The sequence below is a fragment of the Antechinus flavipes genome, chromosome 6 (assembly GCF_016432865.1).
Source record: "Antechinus flavipes isolate AdamAnt ecotype Samford, QLD, Australia chromosome 6, AdamAnt_v2, whole genome shotgun sequence".
NCBI lineage: Eukaryota > Metazoa > Chordata > Mammalia > Dasyuromorphia > Dasyuridae > Antechinus > Antechinus flavipes.
Window position 1 is genome coordinate 138,500,717 of NC_067403.1, and position 17,031 is coordinate 138,517,747.

The window sequence follows — 17,031 nt, forward strand, 5'->3', positions numbered from 1 at the left end:
ATTTCACAATGCCCACATTCAGTTACATGATCTCATATGGGGTCATAACACAGTTTAAGAAACATAAATAAAGAGTAGAGTGCTGGATTTGGAGCCAGGAAGCTGAGTATTAATGCTGCCTCAGACATTTACTGGCTATGTGATCCAACCTTCAATATGCCTTTATCTGTAAATCAGATATAATAATAGTAAAGTGTTTTGGGTAGAAATTCCTAGTTCCAAATGATGTGTTTGGGGTTTAGTGTCAATTGATGAGATTAACATAAATGTTAGGGTTTGGTCATGTGAAAAATTCACAATGGCCATTCTCTTTGGCAAAAGGTAGATTTATTAAGGAAGAGAGTTTTACAAACAAAATGAAGAGGTGCAATAGAAAGGAAATATTCCATGAGGTAGGTGTATGCCCTTAAATAACAAGATAAGTCCAAAGAAGGATTTAGTACCCTTAAAAAGTTAGTTAGTTATAAAGAAGGAGGAAGACACCATGAAGCATGGTAGGAAATAAGAAGAAAGATACCATGTGGCCTAGATAAAGGATGAGGGAAGAGACACAATGAGGTAGAGTGTCATGGAAGGCTTAACCCAAAGGGGTTCAGCAAAAATAGCATGGTCCATGGACAGATTTATAGGGGAAATTTAACCTCAAAGGTTTGGCATAACTCAGATTTCTGACTGGACCTAGCAAGGTCAGAAACCATAAAGTTTACCCATAAAGTTAAACTGAATCCCAGCAGTGCCTTTTCCTGTTTGCCTAAGGAAGTAATTTTATCAATACTTCATGTTTTTTTTTTTGTTACTCGGGATCTCATCAAGGTGCTATATTGCACTTCTAAGGGTTATTGTGTTGATCAAATGAGGTAAAAAATGTAAAATGCTTTGCAAAGCTTATAACATTACATAAATGGTAGCTGTATTATAATTATTAACCTTACAGATATATTTTACAAAGTCATAATCAAATCAAAAGAATAACCTAATGGAGACACTAATAGATGTAAAAGCTACCAATACAAAGAACAAAAGTGAATTATAGCTAAACAATGGCATCCAGTTTAAAACCGATAATTTATTCCACAGGTGGATCTTAATTCTCAAAAAGGTCGAGCTAATATTTATATTGGTACAATGTGTGCTTCCATACAGACAGTAGCAAAGAAAAACCCACCTAAGTAAGTACTCTACATCTCCACTTACTAGATTATCTTTCACCTTTTCAAGCTCAACTGAGACCCCAATGCTGCTGCTCCACAAGTCATATGAATGCCATGCTAACCCTTGTAACATCACCACCCCTCCTTTAGTCCCCTTCCCTCCTTTGGCCTTCACCTCTAACATTAGGAACAAGAATCAAACCTAACATTCCCAGAAAGAACTTGTCAATCTATCCCTCAATGAAGCCATTCACTATGCTTATAACTTCCTTGTCCAAAATCCTCCTTCTCACCCTCCTTTATATGTTTGACCTCCAGTTAGAGTGTAAGCTTCTAGAGGGCAGGTGCTATTTTCCTTTTTCAAGTGATATTCCCAGTTTTTAGCACAGTACCTACAAGTAGTTAAATGATTAGTGTATTTTTTTATTCATCTATGCTAATAGCATCTGCAAACAGTAAGTTCAATCCTTCTCTTCCAAAATAAATGTTTATTGTAAAACTTGGGAGCAAACTGAAAACTATATCTGTAAGTTCTCCTAACAATGAAATGAAATACTATATGAGAACAGAAGGTGGAGGAATAGGGCTGCCATAATCTTCCTGAATGGCAACCATATATTTACTTAACTAGAAGTAGATACAAATCTGTAATATTCTTCTCTAAATCATAATCTTCTCTAGGAGCAGGTTTCTTTTCAGTTCAATAATCACCTCAAATGCAGCCAGGAGTTAAAGTCCAAATCCTTTGTCATCTCCTTCAAAGTCCTGTCTCTTTTCCTGGGGCCCAGTTAGCTTTAATATAGGCCTCTCTCTCTCCTTGGTTCAGAGAGCTCTTGCTGCTAGTCCTTTGCCTCTGCCAGCTTCTGCCTCTAACTGCCTCCGAATGTCTCTAAATCCAAAGGTTTTACTTCAGCCTCCAGCCACAACAAAGGTAAAAGATGGAATGAATCTGTCTTAGTCTCAGAAAGCTTCTAGTGTGCTTGTCCTTTCTGGCCCTGAGAGCTCCTTCTTATATGTTCCACACTGAGTATACAGAAATCATTATATCACTAGGAAACAATATTTGTTGTAGGATTAAATCAATGTTAAATTAGATTTAACCACTGTCTCTTCAATTCCACTGACTTAGCACCTTGTAAGAATCCTAACATCTCTCGCTTTCTTTTGTTTTTAGAACACAGAATATGACCTCCCTTACTTCTCAAGAAGGTGAGACAACCCCAAAAGAGGTGATCACGCCTTCCCTGACTGCTCAAAAAAGGGGTGAAAACACCATAAAAAAAGAGGTGATCATGCCCTCCCTGATGTCTCAAGGAGGGAGATGAAAATACCAATGGAAATGGGAAGTCAAATCAGATTAGCGGGTTTTTGAAGGGGCTCACTTGAAACAGGTATACATAAATGCATTAATATGAGAGTTATTACACATGATTACATAAATTATATAAGCACATAGTAACATAAGCTAGTAGTTGTAACAAATAACATGAATCAACATGAAGAATTATACATGTCCATAAGTCCTAGAAATAGTCCAAAAGGAATCTACTGTCCAATGATTCCTGCTGGTTTTAAAGTTCTGCAACAGTCTTATCAATAATTTTTTATCTCAGGAAATCCAATGATTCCTGAGGGTTTTGAAGTTCTATAACAGTCTAATTATTAGCCATGCTTTTTCAGTGTCAGATGTTTTTTAGGTCTTCTCCTTTGTTTCAAGGTTTTTCTCTTTTTCTGTCTCCTTCCAGGTGCTCATTGGCACCCATCTGATTCATTCTCCATCTGTAGAGATACAAACAAACCCTTTCTCCCAAGCAGTTAACCTATCTAGTCCATTCTATTTGCCACTTTCTAGATTTCTCCTCATCACCTGATAATTATGTTGGAGCTGCTTACACTGACACTGCCCTGTTGGTTTAAAAAGCCTGTATTCTCCCCAATTGTAATCCTTTTCTGCCATGTGGTTACTTTTTGGCTGATTGATCACATCATAGTTCTGACCTTCTAAAGACTCTCTGGGTGTAAACTCAGCTACCATCATTCCCCACCTGTCTTTTGTATAATATCTTGGAGCTGGGCCCTACCTCTCATTTCCTTGGGTCAATCTACATTCTGAGGCCCAGTGGAAGCCCTTGTGGCATTTTGGACATAGGGTTTTAGGTCTTCTCTCACTCTGTCCTCTCACTCTATCTTCATACCTGCATTGGGCTCTCAGATGTCCAACTTTACCACATTAAAAGCATTGACGAGCTTCTCTAGAAGTCCCTTGTCAAGAGGGACCTTATTTTTCCATGTTCATCATAGTCTGGGTATAATAAGCATTTGTGCCCACTGTAGCACAGCATCTTATGATCTCCTTTAAAGGAGCATCCTTGTGTAGTCCCCATATAATTCTTCTGCAAACCTCATTAGCATTTTCTTTAGTCAGCTGTCTGATCATTATTTCTATAGCTGCATTTTCTCCAATGGTTCTTGTGACAGCTGTTTGCAGATGTCTCACAAAATCCGCAAAGAGTTCATTGGGACCTTGCTCTATTTTTGTGAAGGCTTTACCTCCATCTTTCCCTGGGAGGGAATCCTAAGCTTTTACAGCAGCAGTAGCAATTTGCTCATACATTGTTATGGGATAATTAGTTTGTGCTGAATTCTCTGCATATTGACCTTCACCTGCTAGTTGGTCAAAAGTGATTTGTACATTAACTCCAGTTTGCTTATTGCATTGGGCTTGAATCCTACATAATTCATGATACTCTGAAAGCCACCATTTTTGTCTAGGTTCTAAACATGTCCTTACTTTGGATTTCCAATCATAAGGGGTTAAGATTTCATAAGCCAAACTCTCTAGTAACATCTTAACATAAGATGATGTAGCCTCATAGAGAGTACAATCTTTTTTCAAATCCTTAATTTTTTCCAAATGAAAAGGAGTGTGTATCTTCTTCTTTTTTGACCTGAAGAGTCAAGCTCTTCAATCACAGGGTATGTATTTATTTTTAAATCAGATATATCCTGTCCTTCTCTCCTAGCCTTAACCAATGCCTTTTGTAATCTTGTCATAGGCTGCTTCATAGGGGATGCTGATTGTGTCACTACCCCTTCCCCTTCTCTTTCTCCTTCCACCCATGAAGGGTTAATTGACGGAAGTAGGTCAGGGGATGGGGAATGCTCCTGCTGTGAAGTAGCACACTCAGATATGTACTTAACTCCATTCTTATCTGATTCTTCATCCTTTTCACCTAGTTTATCTTTAGATCTTCCCCCTCCTGTTCTTTCTTCTTTTTTCTTATTCTAACACATATAATTTCTTAAAGCCAGTTGTATTAAGTTATATGGATAAAGTGTATTTTTGGAAATTGAGTTTGGATTGGAGTTGTAATATTCACATAGTTGCTCTCCTACTAATTTCCACTTGTCTGGATTCAATTCTTTTTCCTTAGAGAACCAAGGAGATGCGTACTGTACTGTTTCTAAAAGTTCAGTGAGCTGTTCCCAAATTATATTCAAACCTTGGCTTTTCATAAGTCTGACAATGCTCTCTACACATTTTCCTTGAAGAGGAAAAGAAGGCTGTTTTCTAAACATCTGTCCCATTTTAGCTGAAATACTACTTTAGCCCTTTAACAAAGTTTCCTTGTTGTATTCACCCTAATTTCTGGGTCACAGATGAAGGTTCTTAGTACCACGTTCAGGCGCCAAAATGTAATATTCTTCTTTAAATTATAATCTTCTCTGGGAGCAGGTTTCTTTTCAGTTCAATAATCACCTCAAATGCAGCCAGGAGTTAAAGTCCAAATCCTTTGTCATCTCCTTCAAAGTCTTGTCTCTTTTCCTGGGGCCCAGTTAGTTTTAATAGAGGCCTATCTCTCTCCTTGGTTCCGAGAGCTCCTGCTGCTAGTCCTTTGCCTCTGCCAGCTTCTGTCTCTAGCTCCCTCCAAATGTCTCCGAATCCAAAGGTTTGTACTTCAGCCTTCAGCCACAACAAAGGTGAACGATGGAATGAATCTGTCTCAGCTTCAGAAAGCTTCTAGTGCACCTGTCCTTTCTGGCTCTGAGAGCTCCTTCTTATATGTTCCACACTGAGTATACACCAATCATTATATCACTAGGAAAGTATTATTTATTGTAGGAGTAAATCAATGCTAAACTAGATTTAACCACTGTCTCCTCAATTCCACTTACTTACCTTGTAAGAATCCTAACACAAATACATACCAGAAAGTATGATGTTGTTATGGTAATGCATAACTTTCAGTTTGATTATCTTATTGAGCTCCCTGATATCTGACTCAGATCTCTAGAAGATTCTAGTGCCAGCTGAGTAACAGGGAAAGAAATATAAGCCTCACAGTAATTATAATGGAATAGGATTTTGGTTATTAGAACATCACTCTAGAATTTTTGTTTCTAGAATTAAAACAATTTTTTAAAACTGCTTTTGTTATGCCTCAGCTTCCTTGAATTGTTCTGCCTCAGTCTCCCTGTTGGCAACCCCTCTTCCTGGACATTAGGACAGAGATAATTAGGGCTAGGAGCCCCGACCACCAGCATTCCAAAGAGTCATAAAACTTCAGATGGCTCCTCTCAGATACCTTGATGGGACTAGACTTTAAACTAGACTTAGTGGCTCCTAGCCTCCCAACTTATCACAATTTATGATCCTTCACCCCCAACCTATAAGAACTAAATTTGTGGTCCTTTGCTGGAAATTCCTATTCACCAGTGCTCTACTCCCCTCTGCCTTTATTTCCCTGATTGCTGGAGCCTTATAAGAATCTCTGGAATCCCTTGCTTGTTGTTGGATGCTTTGAGGCAAGAATCCCATCTACCTAGCTGGGGTTAGACATGGATACTGTTTGGCTATGGATCCTGTTTGGTGGCAGTCAAACTCTCCTTCTAATGAAATATTTAAAACCCCTCTCTAATTTCTATCTTGCCTCAGTTTCTCCGGCATTATGTTTGGAACATCATCTATTGGCCAGTAATTCTTGCTACCTAATAAGTATTAAATTCTAGTTTGTTTCAAGTAATCTCTAAGTGATGCTATATATAAAATTTGGTCCAATTCAATATGCAGAAGGTTAAAAAACTAAAAACTGTTTAATTTGCAGCACGATGGTTGAGACTTCTTTTATTTATTATAAATCTTCTTCTTTTCATATAAATATGCTTTTTTTGGAGCACTTCTAGTACTGTCCCTTATCTTCTCTGCTTGTCTAGTTTTGTGGATATATTTTTCTGTAACATGGTGGGTTTTCACTCAGTGGTAAGCAGGATAAGCAGAAAGCATGGCTTTGAAATAACGATAATATTGGTTAAATGAAGCTCAAACTAAGCACTTATTAAACAGTCATGAAAGTAGTCAATATAAATTTAACCCAGGTACAAACTAAGCACTTATTAAAAAGTCATGAAAGTAGTCAATATAAATTTAACCCAGGCATTAGGAGTTGGGGACAAAACAGAAGCAAAAAAGTAGTCCTTGCCTTCAAAGACTGTAAAGTTATTGGTGCAGAAAACATGTAAATCATATAAATAAGAATTGTTGTTATTACTCTTTGGGCCAAATACACTAGCTTAAAGTCATACTTAACACAAATCAATGAACAGAACCATTCCAATATGAATTTTCTGATAAATAATTATATTATCTATATTACAATACTTCAGTAGTTCAAACTGATCTGTGACTTGATATGGACAAGAAGTCTTGGAACATTAACATTAAGTCTATGGACATTAAGTACTTGGAGTGTGCATCTGTTATTTTTCAATCCTGCTACTTGACTAGATAAATCAATGTTTGGCAATGTTACATTTCTTTCATAATCGCTTATACTACAATTTACACAAAGGCAGCCCTTGGCCTTCCTGTGGGAAAGGATTGTTTTTATTTGTATCTCCAATGCCTAGCATAGTATCTGGCACATCAGATGTTTAAAGCTTGATGGCTGATGGATTCCTAAGAGACTTAGATGTTTTAGGATTCAGAGCCATAAGAGCATCACAGACATAATATAACCAGTATATTCAATGACCTATAATTTTTGTCAGTATGGAAATTTCTTCCATTTATCCAGATTGTAATTGATAAATTATTGGCATTAAAAAAAAAGAATGTGTTGGGGAGCATCATCAAAAGTACTGTTGAATTTTCCAAGTGTAATCTAATCTGCTTTCTTCCTCCTACTGAATTTTGTGCTCAAGTCCATTATTTATTATTAGTTGTCTATCCTGCATATTTAGATTACTAAATGATAAATATGGCTCAAAATATGTTTTTATGAGAATTAATTTTAAAAACACATCTATTTATGAAAAGGCAGTAATATTCAACTAAATCAAAGAGAAATTCCTATGATATGGATTATCTTGTTTAGTAATGAACTTAATTTTTTTTACTAGTACAAAAATACTACATACAATTTTCCTCTGATTTAAAAAATCTGATATTGAAACATCTTAGTAACTTACCCCAATATCAAACTTCCCTCTAAAATAGTCCAGATTTGCTTGGATGAACCAAATGTTGCTCAGACCCAGGTCATCACTTCTCTTTTTAGCCCTCACTAATGATAACTCTTTGTTTTCAATCAATATCACCTGGATTTAAAATAGAAAACAGTATTATACTGGCTAATAACACCTATAATGTATAATATCTTTATTATATTTAACTGTAAATGTCAAACTTTTTTTCTCTTGAGAAGCATACATGCATGTATACATATGTATTAACACATTTTAAAGTAATATGACAATGACAGATGCAGCTTTACTGCCCTCATGATATTTTTTATAAACAAAGTTCTATGAATAATCTTAATCATGGAAATTTTAAAATTGAAGGCTTATTTTAAATTACATTATTAACAACCAAATTTTTTGAAAAGTTTACCTTGAAGGTTGAACATGATATCTGCAATCTTGTTTATATTATGTTTGATTATTAAATACTTTTATTTAAAAAATAAAGGCAAATGAGCTAATTGGCTTGAATCTCACAAAGCTTGAAGGCATTCAAATCAGGAGTTTACCAAATTTTCTTTTTTGTCCAATTTATATCTAATTATTATTTAAGATCAATAGTGTATGGCTGTAGTTTCTACGAATAACAAATCAGCAAGGAGGGTAAAAGTTCCTAGTAATACCCCTCTTATCACTTAGAAATCCAACACAAGTTCTATTGGAAACTGAATTTTATTTCTTTAATATGTGATAAACGAAAGACCTTTTGGATCTAAAGTATTGTAAACAGGACATTGGAACAGCTATTGGCACAGTAATAGAGCAAGTACCAAGACCTATAGTCAGGAAAACTTATCTTCAATAATTCATTCTGGCCTCAAACACTCCCTTAGCTATGTGATCCTGGGCAAGTCACTTAACTTAATTCCCTGATATATAAAATAGGCTGGAGAAAGAAACAGCAAACCACTCAAATATTTTTACCAAATACCTTCCAAATGGGGTCAAAGAGAGTTAGACATGCCTGAAGTTACTGAACAACAAGTAGAGTGCCAGAGAGGCTGCATGGCAAGTAAATAGCTGGGCCTTGAAGTCAAGAAGACTGAAGTTCTGGCCCAACTCTGACATCTACTGACTTGAGTGACCCCCCAGCAAGATAAACTCTCAGTGGCCCAGGGAACTCTCTAAAATGCCAATATACACAGAATTTACTAATCTGTATTGGGAGGAATTGTTTGCTCACCAGGTAACTCACACCAAGACTCATCCTTCCACTTCTACACTGTCCTTCTAAATAAAGCAAAAAGCAGATATAATCAATGAGAAAGCCAGATTTGGTTTGCTAATTTTTCTTTATGGAACATTTCAGAATTCTGCATTCTTGTTTTTCAAAGAAAATTAATTTTCTTTTAATATATTTCTCAGGCTTTACCTGACATGATGGCAGCATGTGAGCAAGGGCAATTCCAACGTGTCCCTATAAAAGGCAAAGAGTAAAAAATGTTAATATTTGTCCCTGGAGCATTTGAAAATTCTGAGATGGCTTATCCCCTAAAAAAAATCCGCCTCCCCCCCCAATTATTTACTATGCACTTAACATTAAACATTAAAACCAAATCAACATATATTTACAACTATTTACACTTCAAAATAAATTTCTACATGTGTTTTCAGTCCTGTATTAGACATTAAGATTTGCTTGTATTTTTTTGCAATGACAAATAATACTACAAATGAAAAGCTCCCCCCCCCTTTTATAATTATAGTCAAAAGAATTTATTCCCAGTAACAGAATGTCAAGGGATAAGGTTTTTTGTGAATTTAGTTCAACATTTTGATTGTCCTCCACAAAGATACTGCAAATTTGCAATTCCACCAGCAACTGATGCATACACTTGATTTTTTATAATCATTCCAGCAATGACCTTTTGTTGCTCTTGGTTATTTTTTGCTTATTGGATGAGTGTGAAGTATGGTGCCTCAAAGCTATTTTAATCTGCATTTCTCTGATTATTGGTGAGGCTGAATCTTTTTTCATGAATTGTTTTCAGATCCTTTAAACATTTACACAGTGATGACTGAGTGCTGCCATTGATATTTGTTATCAGATCCTTAGAATTTTAGATAAATTTTTATCTCATATTTGCTACAAACATATTCCTCAATACTACTTTTCCTTTGAGTTTGATTACATATTTGTTTTGAAGAACTTTGCTTTTTTATATAATCATTCATATTTCTTATCCTCAACAATTCCTTTTACTTATTTAATAGTTACAATTTTGTCCACTTTCTAGAAATGAAATGTGACAATTGAAATATTTCATATTCTTCCAAGTTTTCTCACTATTCATTTAATTATGTCCAATTCTTTTATCTTTTTGGAAGCTACTGTAACATATAGTATGAGGTAACAATCCAAATTTATATCTTGCTATATTGATGCTCAATTTCTCTAATAGTTATTTAAATAATGAATCCCTCAGTTTACTATTTCAGTAAGTATTAATCTTTTACTGGTATTTGACCTTTTGGGGGAGATTCCTTTCCTGTTTGTCTTTTTTTTGGGGGCGGGGGGGTTAACATCTATGAAAACTGCTTTCTCCAAAATTTTAAATTATGTTTTAAGTCTGGAAAGGCAAATCAACTTTCATCTCTTCTTTCCAACATACCAATTAACCTTGACATGCTTGCTTGCCTCAGTTTCAGGACACTCACTAGCTCTCTGGCCAAATCACTCAATCTTCCTAAAGCTTAGTTTTCTTATCTGTAAAACAAGGGCACTAGATTAGATGGCACTTTTTATCTTTACATGGATGAATCTTGGGTTCTCTAGCTTTCTCCCCAGCAGTCTTGGGGGAACAGAGACCAATTATCTAAGTAGATTTAATGGCAAGAGAAAAGCTGCATCATAGAGATAGTTCTGGTAGTTCTTCCAAGTTGGCTAGTGCTTGTTTTTGTTTTTTAACACATGGCCTTTCTTTCCATGGCCCTACTCTTTTGACATTTTCCTTTCAACCATTCTAGAAATAGATCAGAATTCACTCTTGATTCCACTTGGCTCTGAAAGGTGAGACTTTTGCTTTTTCTGTTAGGAATTAGGCCTCCAGACTAGTTTTTGCAGTATCCTCACCATTTTTTTGTAGGATTGTCTCCTCCCCCTTTCCAACACCATTTTATGTAAGTCTTATTTAATTAGAATGTAAGCTGTTAGGGACTGAAAATTTTTATGTAATTTCCAGCATTAAGTATAGCACCTGGCACATAATAAGAGCTTACCAAATGATTTAGCTATCTATTTATCTACTTCTGTCTTGGTTGTGTTCCTATAGCTTTTTGGAGGAGAACTATGAACTGGTTCTCTAAATTGTGGTCCTTCTGCCTGCCTGTGACTGTCAATATTATCTTGGATCCAGTGTAATTGCACATGTCTAGGATTATGCCTAAACAGTAGACAAAAATGGGGGGAAAAAAGGAAGGTGAATAGAAAAGATCCATTACCCCACCACTGCAAAAATCCACAACTATGTCACTAGGTTTGACAATATTTGTCACCATAGCAACCAGGTTGTTTAATTGTTGCTGCTTTCGCAAAGCACGTTCAGTGGACATCTTGCCTGGAAATGACAAAAGAGAAAGAATGCAGTCACTGGCCATAGCAAAGGGAGAAGGCACAAACAGAATCTTACAGAATTAAGTGACATATTCTAAGACAATGGTGACTAAATATAAGCAGTCAATGAACTATGGAGAAAGAAAATTAAATGATCTCTACAGGAAAAAGAGGAGTAGAAGGGAGTTCAGAAAAAGGGAAGAGACAAGCAGGAAGGTTTTGTTATTATAGTCAATTTATTATACATTTTTAAAAAACCCTCAAAACCATAGAGTCTATATAGGAAACTGTTTACAATTTGCTTACATTTAAGTTTGTGATTAAAACAAGAAAGTCTTACTTAAAAAACAAAGAAATTAAATAACAATCAATTTGTAAATCAGATTTTGAATTTAGTTCTAATTTTCTCTTTTAATTCATCATTGGCTATGAGCTAATGGCTTCAGTAGAAAGGAATTAATAACAACAAGAGAAAGAGAAAGATACATAATGTCTTGTAAGGAACCAGAGCAATGGTTGTGAATTAGTCAATAAATAAACAATTATTAAGCATTTATGTTCTAGATACTATGTTAGCACTTGAGGATACAAAAAAAGGCAAAAAGTCTTAGATCTTAAGGAACTCCCTAACAGACAGGCTAAAAATCAGATAATTCCAAAGTTGGAGAGGACTTCTTCAGGATTCTCTTTTATTTTTTTCCCACTTAATAATATATTTTTTTCTAATTACATGTACAGATAATTTTCAGCATTCATTTTTGTAAGATTTCAAGTACTAATTTTTAAAAATCATCATTTTTAATACTATTTTATTTTCCAAATATATGTGATGTAAACAGTGTCCCCTTTGGGGAGAAAGGTACTCCTGACTCTCAAACCCTCTCAGCCCCTGGTTGGGGCACACCCTTTCCAGATAACTCCCAAGATAAGTAATCTCATTCAATTAGAAATCTCAGCATGGGGCAGAGTCAACATCCTCTATTAAGTTGTTCAAATTGCTCCCCACCCCCAGGCCAAGATTAACTCAATATAACCAAGGGTTTGTCAACTCATCTTTGCTAAATGCCCTTCTGGATTTAGCCCACTTATGAAAATACTTTCTTCTCAGTGTAAATCCATCTTTGCCAAATCAAGAATTTGTCTGCTAAGAAAGCTGTCTTCTTAATGTAAATAAATCCTCTTTTGCCATAAACTTCTTGTTTGTGAATTCTTTAGCAAAAAATTTGTGACATCAACCAGAGGGGACACCTTACCCTCAATTCTCATACTTCATCACATGCAGATAATTTTCAACATTTACCTTTGTATAACCTTGTGTTCCAAATTTTTCTCCCTCTTTTTCTCCTTCCTCCCTCCCCAAGACAACAAGCAATCCAATATAGGTTAAATATGTGCAATTCTTCTAAACATATTTAGATATTTGTCATGATGCTCATGTTATGCCACAGTTTTCTTTAACTGTCCTGACTCAGTTTCCTTGTACAAGTTTCCCTTGTCTCAGTCTCCCTAATTACTCCCCTAAGCTGTAAATCTCCCTCTGCTCCATGAAGGCTGAGGACCAATTAGTCTAAGGATATAAATTGTTAGCCCAAGCAAGATAAACAAGAGAGTAGATTTCCTGATTATCTTCTGTCCTTGAGAAATTTACAACATCCCTTAAAATATTCCAAGATATTTCACTGACATCTTTATCTCTGGGTTCCTTTTTAATTCATAGTCTTTTCCAGCTGGGCTTTTCCCGCTCTTTTTCCCTCTTCTTTGTCTCTAAAAGGTATATAAAGGTTAGAGATTCTCCATTCATTGCTGGAGAATGGCGGCTGGCTGTGGATGCTGGACGCTGGATTCTTTGAGATGATAGTCTCCTCCAGACCTGGGACCAACATGAATTCCTTGGTCCCAGTATATCTTTATCTCTGTCTGGCTGGACAATTTGAGACGAGAGTCCTGTCCAGTCAATCTTACTCTCCCATTAATAAAATATTAAAAACTCTCTAATCTCTCTCCTGCCTCAGTTTCTCTGGCATTACATTTTGGAGGTTCCCCCGAGATAATAGAAACTGAGAACTGGATTAGAGATTAGAGACCTCTCCGTCTCCACCTAGGCCTGGGCTCAGGACCTGGGTCTGTTCCTCAGGAAAGATCAGCACTCTGGATAGAAAAGGAAGCAGTTCTTCAGTCTCAGTCCGGCCTACAGTGGACAACGGAATCGATTCGGCATTTGGGAGAGTAAGTCTGTCTGGGTACCTTTTGGGGTACCATCTAGTTCTGGTTCTGGTTCTGGTCTGGTCTGTTGCTAGCAACCTGTAGTCTCAGAATAAATAACGACGGGTTTAAAAATTCTGAGACGGGTATTTTCTGGGACGCTGGGAAATATCCTCTGGGTATATGTTATGTGTTATATGTTTGTTTAATGTTGTAACTGTGTAGTCTGTGTGATGTGTTTTCTATGTTCTGTGTGATTTGTCTGTTTTATTGGTTGGAAAAATTTTTAAGAACAACGTTGCAACTGTGCTTACTAAAATGGAGCTCCATGTTTGTCTGTGCGTGTCTGTGTTAAAAGGTAGCAAGCTTGTAAGAGATAAGGTTTCAGCCTCTGTGTTGCAGGTTTAGAGAATATCAAGAAGTTTGAAAAATCTTTCTCTCTCTCTGTCTCTGGCTGACTGCAGTAGCCTGTGAGACAGGGGGAGAAAGGGGAGAGAAAGGAAAAAAAAAAAAAAAAAAAGGAAATGAAAAAATAGATTGAAAGGGATTTGGAATTTCGGAAAGTTAAAATACAGCCCCTAGTCTGTTTTTGCTTATTTAAAAAGCTTTGTCAAGTTTAAGAACAATGATTAACAAATTTGGGAATTGGTTGTTTGAAAATTTGCTTGTGATTTTAAAACTTTTAACCTGTTGTACTAATTTGTAAGTAAGGAAAAGCCTACTAGAGTAAAGAGCAATAAAATTCAAGCTTAGCCTGGCCTGGGCAATAAAAAGCTCTGGAGATAAGATGCTAATAACTGTTAGAAGAAAGGTGGTTGAAGAAAAAACTTTTAAAAACAGCTGTATTAGTTTGATTCAGTTTGTTACCTTCTGAAATATATTGAGTTATTTGTTAACATAAGTTATACTTTAAAACCAGCTCTGCTGGACATGTGTGGGTTTTTGGAGGTTTGGACTATTCACTATAGTATGAATCTTACAGGTTTTTGAAGGGAAAAGGAAAGAGGAATGCAGGTGATTTAGGAAAGACTGATTAGTAGGGGCAATTAGAGGTTTGCATGATTTAAGGAAGGTGAAAGACTTGGGAGTAGGTAAAGAGGTGGGGGAGGGAGCCATCCACCTCTACTGTCTTATGCTACTTTACAGTAGCATCAGGAGCATCTGATAAGAAAGTTCTTTAAGGAGATTGTTTAAGTATGTAGCCAGGGAGAAAGAGAAGGTTGGAAATGGGTGAATTTGGGAAGAAACCTGATATTGGGAAACTGATGGGTTAAATCTTGAAAAGGATCCCCATTAGGAAATTTGAATGGGGAACCTGAGGGAAATTTTTTTCTAGGGGGCAGGAGTGGGGGAAGGGTGGCCATGTGGAATCCTCTCCTCCCCTCACCCCTCTTAAGTATGTTCCTGCCGCTTTTTTTCTTATCTGATTACGGCCAGTTCAGCAAACTGATTTTTAAGGACATACTTTTAGGTTAAATTGATTGAATATTTGTTTTTTTGATACATAAATGTTTTTTGGATTAAAAGAGATATGATCATAAATGTGATCAATACGTTGGTACGAATATTTCTAAAAGTTTAATTGCTATGTTAAAAAAACCTTCTTGAATTCTTTTATGTGGAATTGGGTCTTTTGTATAAGTTTAAATTGATTGTATTTGGTCATCCTGAGGTTATTTAAAGGGCCTCTGAACATAATAGTTTTTTCTTTGTCCTTTTGAAAATGTTTCTGTTATGGACAATATGCAGTTTGGGATATTTTTCTATGTATTAGGTGTTTTAAAAGCAAAATGATTTGTATGTATAATGTTCACTCATGTAACATCTACCCAGATATGATCATTGTTCTAAGTTGTGAACTTATTGAGACGAAATTACTTTCTGTTATTACTATAAGGTTAGGGTAAATGTTTGTTTAGGAGTTATCAGAAATTTGATTAATGACATCTGTTATTGGGGGTAAAATTTTTTGGGCTTAGAGTTAATTAGTTAATGCTATTTGGGAGTTCTAAAGCTCCACCCTCTGACAGTTACTGGGACAATTGATTGATAAGCTGTTAAAACTCAACTGTTTATGTTATGTTATAGTTATGTTCTTGCATTTTTCCTTTTGTAACTGATCTCTCTGATCAGAGCAATGGTCAATAGAAACTGTTAATGCAATTCAATTATGTCATGCCTTGCTATTTTCAGTCTGGTCATATGTAATCATTGTATCCTAAATGCTTGGGCAACTGAGTATTTCGCCTGGTCATCTGTCTGTTACTGGATATTTGTGTTTTGTTCCTTTAAGGTTTCTACATAATAAGAGGACAATTAACAGGGGTCTATGAGACTCACTGATGTTACAACTTGGGACTGCACCCGTTTGCTTGGCCTGTAAAGCAAACTCATCTTTTCACATAGGAAACTGCTGGCCAATTTATTTTGGCCTCCTCATATTTTGCAGCAGTCTGGTGAACTGTGTCTTTCTATCTGAGACTGATCTAATCTTTATTTGCTAGATCTGTGTTTTTGTTCTAGATTTTGGTCAAATTACAGATATTGGTTTGCTTCTGGAACCTGGATCAGCTTTGATCAGCTTTGATTGTCAGCATGAAGCACCCATTCTGCAAGGAATAAGCCTCCTATCACTTCACAGCCTAACACAGCAGTTTTTTTTTGGATGAGAACCATGGACTGGACCCTGCATCTACTGTAGTTTGGACTAATATAAGGGGCTTTGGGAATGGTTGATGAATGACTGTTAAACCTTGCCTGGATCATCTATTACTGTGTGTTTAAGATTTGGGATGGGATTTGTTAACACTGTGTAACTGTTGCTGTTTTGTTTGAGGGATTTTTAGGAAATGCTACTGTACTAGTCTGTTATGTACAGGGATTTTGATTCACTCTTGGGATTTATATGGGGAATGGTCATTTGATAATTCCTTTCCGTGAGAAAGAAAAAGGGGGAGGTAGAGATAGAACACTGGGGAAACTGGTATATTTTTTTCAAAATACTAAAAAGAATGGGAACCCCTAGCTCCTATTTTGTCTTAGGCATTTCTGCCCCACCCCCTATCTCACTAGTTCAGATTGAATTTGGATGCTTTAGTTTTAGAATCCCTTATTTTGTTAAAAGTGCCCTGGCAGACTCAGTTTTGGGGATTATTTTTTTTAGAAAAGTTTTAGAAATCAGACACCTGTCCTGGGACTGGCAATCTCTCTGATCTATTTTTCCATTCCTGTAACCCCAGTTCATTAAGTATTTCAGCATTTCAAAGGACCTTGAAGTTTGGCATGAGGCACCTAAAAAGTTTGGAGTTTGCCTGCCTTGATGGTCTAACTGTGCATAATCTGCTCAGAAATCTATATTCTAATAGCAGCCCTGCCTGTTTCTCTGGGTGGGTACGGGTGGAGCTACTACAGCCTTACCCTTCTCCCTTGGAGAGATCTGCTCCTCTGAATGGGCTTGAGCCCTTGGTCCTGCTGATCTGTAAGCAGAGACAGTTAAGTGCACAAATGACCACAGATCTAACTGTCCATCTCAAACTGGATTCTCTGGCTGAGATGGTGCTCCAGAACTGTAGAGGACCTGACATGCTTGCAACAAGGGAGCCT

At 36.4% G+C, this 17,031-nt stretch overlaps 2 protein-coding genes and 1 long non-coding RNA gene across 4 annotated transcripts in view; 2 read left to right on the plus strand and 1 right to left on the minus strand.

The window, feature by feature from the left end:
* TBCK (TBC1 domain containing kinase) overlaps nt 1-5,183 on the plus strand; it is a 640,231-nt gene extending 635,048 nt beyond the window's left edge. Inside the window, exon 25 of the mRNA XM_051967429.1 lies at nt 4,993-5,183. Coding sequence (XP_051823389.1) covers nt 4,993-5,176 — 184 coding nt within the window. The 3' untranslated portion in view covers nt 5,177-5,183. The remainder of the gene's footprint in view (nt 1-4,992) is intronic.
* The window catches only part of GSTCD (glutathione S-transferase C-terminal domain containing), a 174,518-nt gene that overhangs the window by 41,713 nt on the left and 115,774 nt on the right, over nt 1-17,031 (minus strand). For both annotated transcript variants that reach the window (XM_051967432.1, XM_051967431.1), the window contains 3 exons: nt 11,115-11,230; nt 9,046-9,090; nt 7,620-7,748 (listed from right to left, as the gene is read on the minus strand). In XM_051967432.1, the coding sequence (XP_051823392.1) occupies nt 7,620-7,748; nt 9,046-9,090; nt 11,115-11,230 (290 nt within the window). The remainder of the gene's footprint in view (nt 1-7,619; nt 7,749-9,045; nt 9,091-11,114; nt 11,231-17,031) is intronic.
* LOC127542019 (uncharacterized) overlaps nt 11,699-17,031 on the plus strand; it is a 236,787-nt gene continuing 231,454 nt past the window's right edge. The window contains exon 1 of the long non-coding RNA XR_007948524.1: nt 11,699-13,809. This is a non-coding gene — a long non-coding RNA (uncharacterized LOC127542019). The remainder of the gene's footprint in view (nt 13,810-17,031) is intronic.